Source organism: Ammospiza caudacuta, chromosome 30, assembly GCF_027887145.1.
Source record: "Ammospiza caudacuta isolate bAmmCau1 chromosome 30, bAmmCau1.pri, whole genome shotgun sequence".
NCBI classification, from domain to species: Eukaryota; Metazoa; Chordata; class Aves; order Passeriformes; family Passerellidae; genus Ammospiza; species Ammospiza caudacuta.
Window position 1 is genome coordinate 5,479,111 of NC_080622.1, and position 13,637 is coordinate 5,492,747.

Consider the following 13,637-nt stretch of genomic DNA (forward strand, 5'->3'; position numbering starts at 1 on the left):
CTGATTGGCGGTTCCTCCCGCCGGCTGTCCGCTGGGAAGCGCTACCCGGAAGCGGCCGTGGCGGTTGCCATGGAGACCGCGGCCTAGCGGGGCCCACCATGTCCTTTAAGCGCGACGAGAGCGACCCGGGGCCGCTCGGGGCGCTGCAGGTGGGGCCGGCACCCCCGGGACCCCTCCCCGGACACCCCCCGGGCACCCCCCGGCACCGTCGGGCCCAGCCCCGGCCTCCCCCGCCACCACCGGCCTCACGCCCGGGCCGCGGCCTGAGCCCCGCGGGTCCCCCTCAGGCCTTCCCTGGGAACCTCTGAGGCCTTCCCTGGGTCCCCCCCGAGGCCTTCCCTGGGTCCCCCTTTGTCCCCTTGACCCTTCCCTGGGTCCCTTTGTGTCCCCTCACCCTCCCCGCGGTGTCCCTAACTCTCTCCTGAACTCCCTGGGGTGTCTCAAACCCTTCCCTGGGTCCCTTTGTGTCCCCTCAGTCCCTTCAAGGTCCCCCAGGTCCCTCCCCGGCCCCACTTTGTCCCCTCAGCGCTTCCCAGGGCTGTCCGGTTTGGGCACAGTTTGGGGACAGTCTGGGGATGGTTTGGGGACGGTTTGGGGACGGTTTAGGGACAGTTTGGGGCCAGTCTGGGAATAGTTTGGGGACAGTTTGGGGCCACTCCGGTGCCGGGGGTGACCGTGGTGGCCCCGTGTCCCCAGAGGCGCCGCGTGGCCGAGCTGCTGGCCAGCGCCATCCCCGAGGACGAGGCGCTGCTGCTGCGCGATGGCAGGTGAGGGTCTGTGATGTCCCCGGTGTCCCGCGGTGTCCCCAGCTGTGCCCAGCGTCCCTGAGTGTCCCTGCGCTGTCCCCAGGCTGGCGTGCTCGCTGTGTCCCCAGCGCCCCGTGTGTGACACCCTGCAGACGCTGCTGCTGCACCGCGCGGGCAGGAAGCACCTGGACAGTGAGTGAGGGTGGCCCTGCCACCTGTGCTGTGTCACCTGTGCTGTCACCTGTGCTGTCCTCTCACCCCATCCCTGTCCCCATGTCCCTGTGCCCTGTCCCCTCACTGTCCCTGTCCCCATTCCTGTCCCCTCACAGTGTCCCTGTCCCTGTGTCCTTGTCCCCTTCCTGTCCCTGTCCCCTCACCATGTCCCTGTCCCTGTGTCCCTGTCCCCTTCCTGTCCCTGTCCCCTCACTGTGTCCCCATCTCCTGTGTCCCAGACCTGCTCCGTTCCTTCGGGCGGCCGCGCTGTCCCCAGGTGACCCCGGAGGGACCCCAGGTGACCCCGCAGGAGGGCCCAGGTGTGCAGGTGGGTGTGGCCTGGCTGGGCGTGGCCCCAAGGGTGTGACACCAAATGGGCGTGGTCTCCGTGGGGGTCGTCTCCCCAGTGGGTGTGGCCTATGCGGGTGCTCTGGGCGGGCGTGGTTTCTGTGGGGGCGTGGCCTCTGGGCACGTCCTAAGTGAGCACGGCCTGGATGTGTGGGGGTGTGGTCGTGGTGGGTGTGGTCTGTAATGGGTGTGGCCTGCGGTGGGTGTGGCTCAGTGGGCGTGTCCTACAGGCCCCGCTGCTGGCCCGGACACGCCGCCTGGCCCGGAGCGCTCTGCTGACAACGGCCCCATACAACAGCTGCTGCAGGAGAGACAGGTGAGGAAATGGGGTAAAAACGGGCGAAAATGGGCAAAAACGGGAAAATGCTGAGAATGGCCCCGTACAACAGCTGCTGCAGGAGAGACAGGTGAGGAAATGGGGTAAAAACGGGCGAAAATGGGCAAAAACGGGAAAATGCTGAGAATGGCCCCGTACAACAGCTGCTGCAGGAGAGACAGGTGAGGAAATGGGGAAAACAGGGAAAATGGGGAAATGGGGCAAAATGGGGGAAAACCAGGGGAAGACACATGGGGAAAATGGGGGAAATGGGCAATGGGGGAAAAACGGAGGGAAATGGGGCTGTGGGGGAAAATGGAGGGAAAATACAGGGGAAAATGGGGGAAATAGAGAAACAAGAGGAAAATGGGAAAAGATGGGGAAAGATGGGAAGAAAACAGGGAAAAATGGGAGAAGATGGGAAAGGAGCTCAGGGATACCAGGTAAAACCAGGAACAAACGGGAAAAGGTGGGAAAGGGAGCCAGGGACAGCGGGGAAAGTTCTGGAATGTTTTGGGATTCACCCCTCTCCCTCTCCCAGGAGGAAGGGCAGCAGCTCCCGGGCCGGGATCCCCGGGATGATCCCAAAGAATTCCCCGACGCCGCCGGAGCCATCAGGGAGCCCCGGGAATGCCGAAAGCCCCGCGCACAGAGAGGGTGAGCAGACCCCGCCCGCCCGTTCCAGGGCATCCCCGGGAATTGCCAGTCCCGGCGCTCCCGGCAGCCGCTCCCTCCCTCCTCCCGCAGGCGCTGCCAGGGACCGCGGGCGGGGAAGGAAAGGGAGTTCCCAAAGCCCCAAAGAGGGGCCGAGCCCCGAGCGGCTGCGGATCCTGCGGCACCACCTGCACCTGCGCAGGTGGGTCGGGAGCGGGGGGTTACAGGGGAAATCCCGAAAATGTCCCACAAAAAAATGCCCGCAAAAATCCCCCAAAATATCCCCAAAAGTAACCCCAAGAATCCCCCCCCAAAAAAGCCCTCAAAATCCCAAAAAAGCCCCCCCCAAAAAAATAAAAAATAATTCCCCAAAAGTCCCTAAAAAAGCCCCAAAAAATCCCCATAAAAAATCCCCCAAAATATCCCCGAAAATTATCCCAAAGAATCCCAAAAAAAAGCCCCAAAAAATCCTCAAAATATCTCAAAAATATCCCACAAAAAATCCCCCCAAAATATCCCCTAGGTATCCCCAAGAATTCAAAAAAAAAAGCCCCAAAAAAGCCTCAAAAATCAAAAAAATCCTCAAAAAATCCTCAAAAAAGCCCCCCAAAATCCCCCAAAATCCTAAAAATGCCCCCCAAAAAATCCCCACAAAAATTCCTCCCAAATATGCAAAAAAAAAACCAAAAAACCCAAAAATATCCCAAAAAAAACCCAAAAATCTGAAAAAAACCCCAAAAATCCCAAAAAACTCCAGAAAAATCCCCAAAATTCCCCAAAGCCCCAGGAAATCCCCAGCTCCCTCTCCCTGTGTCCCAGCCGGGGCTGGCTCCAGGATCCCGCTGGGAACTGGGTCAAGGACGGCAACGCCGAGTTCGACTCCGACGAGGAGGAGCCGCCACCGCTGCCACCAGCCTGACGCCCCGGGTGTCCCCAGGTGTCCCCAGAGCCCCGGGAATAAAGTGGGAATTTTTTGGGACGTTTTTGCACCATTTTTCCACTTTATTCCCAGCGGTTCCTGAGCTCGGGGGGTTTTTAGGATTTCTTCTGTTGGCGACCTGGGGGCAGAGAAAAGGGGGGGGTCAGGGGACAGTGCCAGCCCTGGGGACGCTTGGGGACATTGAGGAGCTCCCTCCAAGGGTGGGGTCAGCTCTGGAACCCCCGGGTGACCCTTGGGGACACCTGGGGACATGGGTGGCGCCGGTGGCACTCACGGAGCTCGTTGTTGCGGGTGAGGGCGGCGGCGGCGCGTGCCCGCGGGCCCTGCAGGGTGAAGGTGTAGCCGAACCTCAGCAGGGAGGGACACTGCTCCAGGGTGGCTGCCATGGCCATCTCCACCGTGTCCCCGAGGCGCTGGCACTGCGGGGACAGTGGGGACAGGTCACTGTCACCTCCCCTGCTGTCCCTGTCCCCACTGTCCCTGTCCCCATTGTCACCTGGTTGTCGAGGCGGATCTCGCTCAGGCTGTGGCAGCGCCCCAGGGCCCCCAGCAGCCGCAGCATCCCCGCGCTGGTGATGAAGTTGGACTCGAGGTTGAGGCTCTGCAGGCTCTGGTTCTGCTCCAGCATCTCGGCCACCGCCTGGGGACACCACGGTGGCACCAGAAGGGCACCAGAGTGGCACCAAGGTGGCACCATGGGGACACTGCCCTTGGCGTCCCCGGGATGGGTGGACAGGCACAGGGTGAACCCGTGCAGGGACACTTGGGGACATTTTGGGGACTCACGTTGGCCACCAGGTCGTTGCTGCGCGTGGCCACCAGGCTGAGGCTGCGCACGTGGGTGTTGGTCTTGATGGCCCCGCAGATGGCCTCGAGCGTGGGGACAGGGATGTCCTGGGGACAGCCGGGGACACTCGGGGTCACCTCGGGGCTGGGGTGGGACCTGGCGCCTTGGGGACCCAAGCTGGGGGTTGCCCAGGCCCCCCCGGGGACACGTTGGGGACACTTTGGGGACAGTGTCACCCCTGTGTCACCTTGATGTTGTTGAGGTTGACGTCCTGCAGCTCGGGGTCGTTGTCCTGCAGCCGCCGCAGCGTCTCGGCCACGTCCGTGGGGTTGGGGGGCTCGTCCGGCACCGGGCGGTACCGGTCCGGCTGCACCACGCCTGGGACAGCGTGGGGACAGCATGGGGACAGCGTGGGGACATGGGGACACCCACCATGGGGACAGCGTGGGGACAGTGTGAGGACATGGGGACACCCACCATGGGGACAGCGTGGGGACAGTGTGAGGACATGGGGACACCCACCATGGGGACAGCGTGGGGACAGCGTGGGGACATGGGGACACCCACCATGGGGACAGCGTGGGGACAGCGTGGGGACATGGGGACACCCACCATGGGGACAGCGTGGGGACATGGGGACAGCGCTCAGGGACACACGAGTTTGATCCCCAAAAGCTGCCCCAACCACCCCGTAGAGGCACTTGTCCTCTGTCCCCATCCCTGTCCCTTGTCCCCTCTGTCACTCACTGTTGATGCCCTGTCCCCCTGTCCCATGTCCCCATGTCCCCATCACTGTCCCCATGTCCCCCTGTCCCCATTGTCACTCACTGTTGATGCCCTGTCCCCATGTCCCCATCCCTGTCCCTTGTCCCCTCTGTCACTCACTGTTGATGCCCTGTCCCCCTGTCCCATGTCCCCATCACTGTCCCCATGTCCCCCTGTCCCCATTGTCACTCACTGTTGATGCCCTGTCCCCATGTCCCCATCCCTGTCCCTTGTCCCCTCTGTCACTCACTGTTGATGCCCTGTCCCCATGTCCCATGTCCCCCTGTCCCCATCCCTGTCCCCATCCCTGTCCCCCTGTCACTCACTGTCGATGCCCTGTCCCCATGTCCCATGTCCCCCTGTCCCCATCCCTGTCCCCCTGTCACTCACTGTTGATGCCCTCGGTGTTGCAGATGTTCCCGCTGCAGATGGCGTCGTAGTACTGCTTGTTACTCATCAGCGTGTACATGCCCAGGATGGCTGCGGGGACACGGTGACACTGGGGACACCGGGGGGACACAGGGAGGGGACGCAGGGCCCCGCTGTCCTCCCGGGGAGGTGGCACCGGGAGCCAAAGGTGGGGTCGGAGCTGCCTTAACTGAGGGGACACCGATGGGGAGAGGGGACAGAGTGTGACACGGGGACAATGTGTGCGACATGGGGACAGCAGTGACAGGGATCTGTATGACACTTAGGTGTGTGACAGTGACATGGGGACACTGTGTGACACTCAGGTATGTGACACAAGGACAGGTGTGCTGTGCTGGCCTCGTGCTCAGTGTCCCCGGGTGACACTGAAACCGTGTGACGCTCAGGTGTGTGGCAGTGACACGGTGACACGTGTGGCGCTCAGGTGTGTGGCAGTGACACGGTGACACGTGTGACGCTCAGGTGTGTGGCAGTGACACGGTGACACGTGTGGCGCTCAGGTGTGTGGCAGTGACACCGTGACACAGCCCTTGGGGACAGCGTTACCCGAGGCCCGTCCTGGTGCCGCTCCCGGCCCCGCGGGGATCCCGGCCTGCGCAGAGCCCGTCCCATTGAAATCCCGTGGGAATCCCACCCCAGCCCCGCCAGATCCCAGTCCCATGGGAGTCCCACGGAAATCCCATGGAAATCCCCCTCCTTTACAAATCCCACCCCATTCCAACCCCATCCGTGTCCTCATTCCCATCCCAATCCCCGTTCCCCAGTCCCATCCCCGCTGTCACCTCTGTCACCTCTGTCCCCTGCGTCCCCTCTGGTGTCCCCGCGCACCGGCGATGTCGCACATCTCGGCCTCATTCCCAATCCCAATCCCGTCCCCGCTGTCCCCTGTGTCCCCTGTCCCCCCTCACCGGCGGTGTTGCACATCTTGGCGTCATTCCCAATCCCATTCCCAATCCCATTCCCAATCCCATTCCCTGTGTCCCCGCTGTCCCCTGTGTCCCCTGTCCCCTCTCACCGGCGATGTCGCACATCTCGGCGTCGGTGGCGTTGGCCAGCGCCTCCTCCAGCTCCGGCTCCAGCGTCACCTGCTCCTCCCGCGGCAGCGCCGGCGCCGCCGCCTTGGGCACAAACGGCTTCCCTGGGGACAGGGGGACATTGACAGGGGACATGGGCACAAACGGCTTCCCTGGGGACATTGACAGAGATGTGGGGACAAACGGCTTCCCTGGAGACAGGGACAGACATGGGGACATGGGCACAAACGGCTTCCCTGGGCATGGGGACATGGGGACATGGAGCTTCCCTGGGGACAGAGGGACATTGACAGGGGACATGGGGACAAACGGCTTCCCTGGGGACAGGGGGACATTGACAGGGGACATGGGGACATGGGGACAAACGGCTTCTCCAGGGACAGGGACAGGGTCACAGGGACATGGGGACAAACGGCCTCCCTGGGGACAGGGGCACGGGACAAACGGCTTCAGGTGGCATCATCAGGGTGGCCTCATTGAGGCTGGCACTGCTGTCACAGGGTTGTGACCATCCCGGGGCTGGCACTGCTGTCACAGGGGGTGACACAGGAGGTGACACTGCCAGGGCTGGTGGCCGTGCCCGGGGCTGGCGGGGGCCCAGCTCGCCCAGGACACCCGAGCCGCTGGCGAGGCCGAGCTAAATATAAAATATCCCCGAGCCTGGGGGCCCGCTCCCCTCCGTGTCCCCTCCGTGTCCCCTCCGTGTCCCCAGCCCGTCCCCCCGCTGTCCCCGCGCTGTCCCCGCCGTCCCCAGACCTTTTTTCTCGCCGGTGAAGGGCACCAGGTCCTGGCGCTCCTCGGCCTCCAGCGCCTGCCGCTCCAGGTGCTGCAGGAGCGCGTCCCGGTCCAGCGGGCCCGTGGGGCTCTTGTGGGTCTGATCGCGCTGGCGCAGCCCCGCGGGCAGCAGCACGTTCTGGGGACAGCGCCGGTGTCACCACCGCCGGTGTCACCATCGCCGGTGTCACCACCGCCCTGTCCCCGCGCCCACCTCGGGGTCCATCTCGGCCAGCTCCGCGTCCAGCTGCGCCAGCTCCTCCGGGGACAGCTCCTGCAGGATCTTGTCCTCGTCGATGTCGCGGTACTTCTCCAGCTCCTGCCGGTACGGCGTCATGGCCGCGGGCACCTGGGGGCAGCGGGGACAGCCGTGGGGACACGGGGGGACAGCGGGGTGGCACCGGTGGGGACAGGGCGGGGACACGGGGGGACCCCGTTCGGGCCAGCCCTGCCGGGCTCTGGGGACACCGTGGGACACGAGGGGACGCGGCGGGACCTGGCCGTGCCGCCTCTGTGGCGACAGCGCTTGGGGACACCGAGCATACCCCAGAAGGTGTCCCCAACCTTTGTCACCTCCCAGGGTCACATCCCGCTCCTGCCTCACCCCCCAGTCCCGGCCCCGTCGGGGCTGACGGGAGGGACAAACCGCGAGTCCCCGAATGTCGCGACCCCCGAGTGTCGCTCGCTGCGCGCTGTCCCCGTGGCGGGGCTGGGGACGCACCTGCCGCGCCCCGCCGCCCTCGCGGCGCGGGAATTCCTCGGGGAGCGGCTCCGGGATCCCCGAATCCCAAACTGCGGGGGGGAGGGGGAGGGGGAGGTGACACGGCGGGGACAGCGCGGGGACAGCGCGGCCGTACCTGGGGCTGAACCCGCGGCCGGTGCCAAAGCCCCGGGCCGACCCCAAAGCGGATCCCGAAGGCGATCCCGAACGCCGGGGCCGATCCCGGAGCCCCGGGGCCGATCCCGAAGGCGATCCCGAACGCCGGGGCCGATCCCGGAGCGCTGGGGCCGCGCGGGGCATGAGATCAGCGCTTTATTCGGGCCCGGAGGGGCGGATCCGCGTCCCGGCCCTTATCGGGAACGGGGGGGCCCCGCCCCGGCCCCGCCACCCCAAAAACGGCCGCGGGGGACAGGGAGAGCGGATCCTTCCCAAATTCCATAAATCCCCACAAAGCTCCGACCCCAAAAATGGCCAGAGATAAAAGGGGGATACAGGGAAAGGTGAGGGGGGCACGGATCCGTCCCCAGTCCTATAAACCCCACAAAGCTCGAGGCGGGTTTGGCCCCACGAGCCCCGAATTCGGGGGGTGAAGGGGGTTTGGACCCCCCCAAATGGGGTTTGGGGGAGCTGGGAATGTTTTGTGGGTTCTTCTGGAAAAAGGAATCCCATAAACTTTATTTTAGGCTTTTCTGGAGAAAGGAATCCCATAAACATTTTATTCATTGTAGGGTCTTCTGGAAAATGATGGGTTCGTGAACCTTGTTTGTTGCAGGATTTCTTGGTAAAACGGCTCCCACCCTGTATTTTTTTGTAGGATTTCTGGAAAAGGGTTCTGCAAACTTCTTTATTTATTGTAGGAACTCCTGGAAAAAGGGGCTACCACCACCCCACACAGACCAACCCCCAAATCAACTTTATTCCCTCATCCGACACCCCTGGTGAACAATGACCCCCAAAAAAATCATAACTCAAATGGGTGACCCAAATCCCCAAATCCTGGGATTTCAGGCACTGCTGACACTTGGGAAAGGAGCCCCGCAACAAAACCATGACAGCTGTCAGTCCCAATAACCCGACACCCCAAAGCTCAAATCTGGGATCTCGGGCACTGGGCACGCTCTGTTTGGTGACGATTTTCTGCCGTTTTAGGAAGAACACCCCGACACCCCAAAATCCCAAATCTATGGTATTTTCTGCCATTTTAGGAAGAACATTACCACACCCCAAACCCCAGATTCCAAACCCCAGCTGTCAGGCACTGGGCAGGCTCTGTTTGATGACGATTTTCTGCTGTTATAGGAAGAACACCCCAACACCCCAAACCCCAAATCCCATATCCGTGGTGTCAGGCACTGGGCACGCTCTGTTTGATGACGATTTTCTGCCGCCCGGGCCGTGCCCCGGTGCCATCCCCGGCCCCTGCAGCCGTGCCCACGGCGGCGGCGGCGGCGCTGGGCAGCCCGTGCGCCGTCACGTACTTGCGGTAGGCCTCGCGGATGATGCGGAAGGCGCGGGCGTTGGCGTAGGGGATGTCGGTGATGGGGTCGCGGTAGAGCGCGGGTTTGTGCGTCACCGGGCACAGCTCCCGCACCGGCAGCCGCGGCGCCCGCGCCCGCGGGAAGCAGCGCTCGAAGGTGGCGTCGTCGCTGAAGGAGATGAACGTGCGCGAGCACTTGGCCGGCGACGGCGGCTGCGCCTCGGGGTCCAGCCTGGAACGGAGCGGACGGGGTGGGGACGGGGCTGGGGATCCCACCAGGGGGCTTGGGGGTCCTTAGGGGTCTGGGGGCTCGGAAAGTGCAGCTCCAATGGGGGATTCCAAAGGGGTCTGGGGGCTTGAAAGGTGAGGGTCCAGTGGGGGACTTGGGTGGCCCTCAAAGGGGACCCAAAAGGGGGGATTCCTATGGGGTCTGGGAGCTCGGAAAGTGCATCTCCAATGGGGGATCTGGGGCGGCCAAAAGGGGGATTCCTAAGGGGTCTGGGGGCTTGAAAGGTGAGGGTCCAATGGGGGACTTGGGTGGCCCTTGAAGGGGACCCAAAAGGGGGAATTCCTAAGGGATTTGGGGGCTCAAAGGTGAGGATACAGTGGGGAATTTGGGATCGCCAGGGTGGTGCTTAGAAACTGTGAATCCCATAGGATTTGGGGCCTCAAAAACTGCTTCTCCAATGGAGGATTTGGGGTTTGTGGTGGTGCCCATGAACTGCGACTCCAAAGGGATTTGGGGCCTCAAAAACTGTGACTCCAATGGGGAGTTTGAGATTGCCAAGGTGGAGCTCAAAAAATGCTTTTCCCATGAGATTTGGAGCCCAAAATCTGTTTTTCCCATGGGATTTGGGGCTCAAAACCTGCTTTTCCCATGGGATTTAGGGGGTTCCAAGGTGGCAGCCCCAGGCTGGGATCCAGTGCCCAAATGCCCCCCCAGAACCGGGATTTTGGGGTCTGGGAGCTCTGGGGCGCTGCCCAGCCCCTCGGGGGCAGCCCCAGGCTGGATCTGGGGCTCTGGGGCACTCACCCCTCGACGTCCACGGGGTCATCGCGGCCGGGCTCGGGCAGCAGGGGCATGGTCAGCGACCAGTAGCGGATCACGGGGCCCACGATCTTCCTCTTCTTCTGCACCTGCTTCTTCTTGTCTGCCTCCAGCCGCTCGTAGTTCTCTGGGGGCGGGAATGGGGGCAGGAATGGGGCAGGAATGGGGGCAGGAATGGGATCAGGAATGGGGGCAGGAATGGGATCGGGAATGGGGGCAGGAATGGGGCAGGAATGGGATCGGGAATGGGGCAGGAATGGGATCAGGAATGGGGGCAGGAATGGGGGCAGGAATGGGGGCAGGAATGGGGCAGGAACAGCTCAGCCCAGCACAGGGACATTGCAGCGCTGCCAAGTCTGATCCTGGGATCCCTGTGCCATTCCCAGTGTCCCTGTCCCAGTATCCCAGCCCCATTCCCAATCCCAACCCCGTTCCCTCACCCAGGGAGCGCAGGTTGATCTCCTCGGTGATCCTGGCCCTGTCCCAGCCCCGCTCCCATTCCCAGTACCCCATTCCCAGTACCCCGTTTCTCACCCAGGGAGCGCAGGTTGATCTCCTCGGTGATCTTGGCCTCCTCCAGCAGCTCCTCCTGCGTCAGGGGCCGCTCGTAGCTCGTCCCTCCCTTCTTCCTCTTGGACTGCACCTGGCGCTCCTGGAGCCGCAGGAACGTCTGCCGGGTGTGCTCCGTGGTGGACTGCCGCATGTGCTTCCTGCCTGGAGAGACACGGGAACAAACACAGACCCGTGGATCACCCAGAGATCCCTGGGATCCCCATCCCAACCCCTGGAGAACCAGCAGCTCCCCCAGAGGATCCCATTTCCAGCTGGGATCACCATGACCCTGCTCCCACCCCATCCCCACCCCATTCCCACTCCCATTCCCATCCCCACTCCCATCCCCATCCCCACGCCATCCCCACTCCCACTGCCATCCCCATCCCGCCCTCGCTCACTGTCTCCGCCGTCCTCCTGCAGCTCCAGGGGCGCGGCTTTCGCCTCCCGGCCCCGCTGGGCGCCTCCCCGCGGCCCCTCGGCCTTCTTGGCCCGCAGGCTCTTGAGCGGCTCCTGCAGGCACGGACGGAGGGGGGACACAGACCGGCCGGGATGGGCGGGAATTCCCGGGATTAGCATCGGGAAGGGCTCGGCACCCCCAGAACAGCTCGGTACCCCGGGGAAGGGCTCAGGATCGGGAGGATTTCCCCGGAAAAGCCCCCGGTAAGGGCTCGGTACCTCCAGAACAGCTCGGTACCCCCGGGAAGGGCTCAGGATCAGGGAATTTCCCCGGAGCAGCCCCGGTAAGGGCTCGGTATCCCCGGAAAGGGCTCGGGACGGGAGGATTTTCCCGGAAAAGGCCCGGTAAGGGCTCGGTACCCGGTAGGCCTTGGTGAGCACGCGGCGCCGCCGGCGGGGCTCGGCCTCGTCCTGCTCCGAGCCCGGCTCGTCGCCCTCGTCGATGTCGAAGTCAGAGTCAACCTCGTCATCGCTGTCGGAGTGATCGCCGCGGTACTCGTCATCGCCGGACTCCTGGGGTAACAGAAACATTGGGAGCGGTGGGAACGGGAACCGTGGGGTCCTGCAGAGCGATCGCCCAGGCAGGCATCGCCACCGGGCTCCTGGGAGTGGGGTAAACGTTGGGAACACTGGGATTTGGAACTGTGGGATCGCCGCGGTACCGGTCATCACCGGACTCCTGGGAGTGGGATAAACATCGGGAATGTCGGGAATACGGAAATGCTGGGGACCATGGAATCCCACCCAGGGATCTTGCACAGGACTCACTGTCCCCAGGCTCCTGGGATGGGGAGTACTGGGAATATGGGAATGGTGGGAATGGTGGGAACAGGGGATTGGGAACCACAGAATCCCACCGAGCGCTCATCATCCCTGGACTCCCGGGGCAACAGGAACATTGGGAATGTTGGGACTGGGGGCCATGGGATCCCACTGAGGCCTGGCGTGGGGAATGCTGGGAGTGTGGGAACGTTGGGAACCATGGGATCCCACGCAGGGATCTCCACAGTGCTCGTTGTGCCCAGACTCCGGTGGGACACGGGGATGGATCCGCCTGGGACCCGTTATCCTGGGATTTATCCCGTTGTCCCGGAACCGCACAGGGATGCAGCACCCGGGGGTCCCCAATAGCTCCTCCCGGAACACCCCGCACTGTTCGCACATCCCCGTTCCCCCGACATCCCCCGGCACCCCCCGCTCCCCTTACGCTTCCCGCCTCCCGCCGCCCCGCTCGGAGCGCCGGGCCCGCTCCCGCCGCGCTCCCGCCGCGCCCCCGCCGCGCCCCCGCCGCGCCCCCGCCGCGCCCCCGGGGCTCGGCTCGCCTCGTTGAAGCCGCCGTAGGTGGTCTGGTAGAACTCGTCCTCCTCCTCGGCCTGCAGCAGCCCCGAGAGGCGATTGCCGGCCGTGCGCCGCGGGGCGCGGCCCTCCGCCAGGCTCATCTCGGCGCTCCGCCCGCCCGCCTGCCGCCGCCGCGCGGCCGGACACGGCGAGCGCCGAGCGATCGATGGGCGGGGACGGAGACAGCGACACCGCGCGGGGAGAGGGGGAACTGCGGGTGACGTCATCGCCATCGGGGTGACGTCAGCGTGTTCGAGGTAGTGGCGTTGTGTTTGGCGTGACGGCATTGTGTTTGGGGTGGCGCCATTATGTGAGTGAATCATGGGGGATTTTTGGGGTTGTTTTGGGGGAATTTTTGGATTTTTGGTTTGGGTGAAATAACCAGGATTTTGGGAAAAAAAATGGGGCATTTAGGGGGAAAAATGGGGATTATAGAGTCAAAAATGGGTATTTTTAGGGGACTTTCTGGGGGGTTTGGGGGTTTTTTGGGGAGGTTCCCAGTGTGTGGGGTGACGTCGTGGGGTGGGTGTGACAGCTGTGATGTCATGTGACAGAGTGTGGGCACTCTATGACATCACGGGATGACAGGGCAGGGTTGTGGCTCTGTGACCTCATAGGGTAGGCACATCGATGCATAAATCAGCAGTGTGACATCACAGGATGGAGATGTGTGTGTGTGTGTGTGTGTGCTCTGTGACGTCACAGGATGAGAACGCGTGCGCTCCCATGACGTCACTGATTCGGAGTGCATGAGGGTGACATCATTTCACGTTGTGCTCAATGAGCTCAGTGTGACGTCACTCCGCCCCACCCTCCGCCCGTCACGTGACGCCGCTGGGCCGAATACGAGCGGGGGAAGGCGGAGCCGCTGTCGGGGCCGCGCATGCGCCGTGCTGGCCCGCCCGCGTGGCCCCCTCTGCCCCCATCGCCCACGGCCGCGTGGGGCGCGCCGGGAGGGGCGGGGCTGAGCGCGGAAAGGGCGTGGTCTGGCACAGAATGGGGCGTGGCCACGCGCGATTGGTGACGCTCGGCATGG

At 63.6% G+C, this 13,637-nt stretch overlaps 3 protein-coding genes across 5 annotated transcripts; 1 reads left to right on the forward strand and 2 right to left on the reverse strand.

The window, feature by feature from the left end:
* The first annotated feature begins 34 nt into the window (after window positions 1-34).
* SCNM1 (sodium channel modifier 1) lies at window positions 35-3,253 on the forward strand. The gene is made up of 8 exons (XM_058821633.1): window positions 35-149; window positions 697-767; window positions 850-938; window positions 1,199-1,287; window positions 1,538-1,623; window positions 2,165-2,280; window positions 2,371-2,479; window positions 3,097-3,253. The coding sequence occupies exons 1-8, from the start codon at window positions 99-101 to the stop codon at window positions 3,194-3,196; spliced, it is 711 nt and encodes a 236-aa protein (XP_058677616.1). The 5' UTR covers window positions 35-98; the 3' UTR covers window positions 3,197-3,253.
* TMOD4 (tropomodulin 4) lies at window positions 3,247-8,048 on the reverse strand. 2 transcript variants are annotated; one of them, XM_058821631.1, is made up of 10 exons: window positions 7,864-8,048; window positions 7,221-7,355; window positions 6,989-7,145; window positions 6,214-6,336; window positions 5,160-5,249; window positions 4,252-4,382; window positions 4,004-4,111; window positions 3,714-3,857; window positions 3,492-3,636; window positions 3,247-3,335 (listed from the first exon to the last, which is right to left on the reverse strand). In XM_058821631.1, the coding sequence occupies exons 2-10, from the start codon at window positions 7,341-7,343 to the stop codon at window positions 3,313-3,315; spliced, it is 1,044 nt and encodes a 347-aa protein (XP_058677614.1). In that variant the 5' UTR covers window positions 7,344-7,355; window positions 7,864-8,048; the 3' UTR covers window positions 3,247-3,312. The 2 variants fall into 2 exon arrangements, with proteins under 2 accessions (XP_058677614.1, XP_058677615.1); XM_058821632.1 differs by having other exon boundaries at window positions 3,262-3,335; window positions 3,492-3,540.
* A 416-nt stretch (window positions 8,049-8,464) lies between these two features.
* On the reverse strand, window positions 8,465-12,733 carry VPS72 (vacuolar protein sorting 72 homolog). 2 transcript variants are annotated; one of them, XM_058821762.1, is made up of 6 exons: window positions 12,586-12,733; window positions 11,624-11,776; window positions 11,206-11,317; window positions 10,787-10,966; window positions 10,238-10,379; window positions 8,465-9,436 (listed from the first exon to the last, which is right to left on the reverse strand). In XM_058821762.1, the coding sequence occupies exons 1-6, from the start codon at window positions 12,700-12,702 to the stop codon at window positions 9,073-9,075; spliced, it is 1,068 nt and encodes a 355-aa protein (XP_058677745.1). In that variant the 5' UTR covers window positions 12,703-12,733; the 3' UTR covers window positions 8,465-9,072. The 2 variants fall into 2 exon arrangements, with proteins under 2 accessions (XP_058677745.1, XP_058677744.1); XM_058821761.1 differs by lacking the exon at window positions 12,586-12,733 and having other exon boundaries at window positions 11,624-12,368.
* Between the last annotated feature and the right edge of the window lie 904 nt (window positions 12,734-13,637).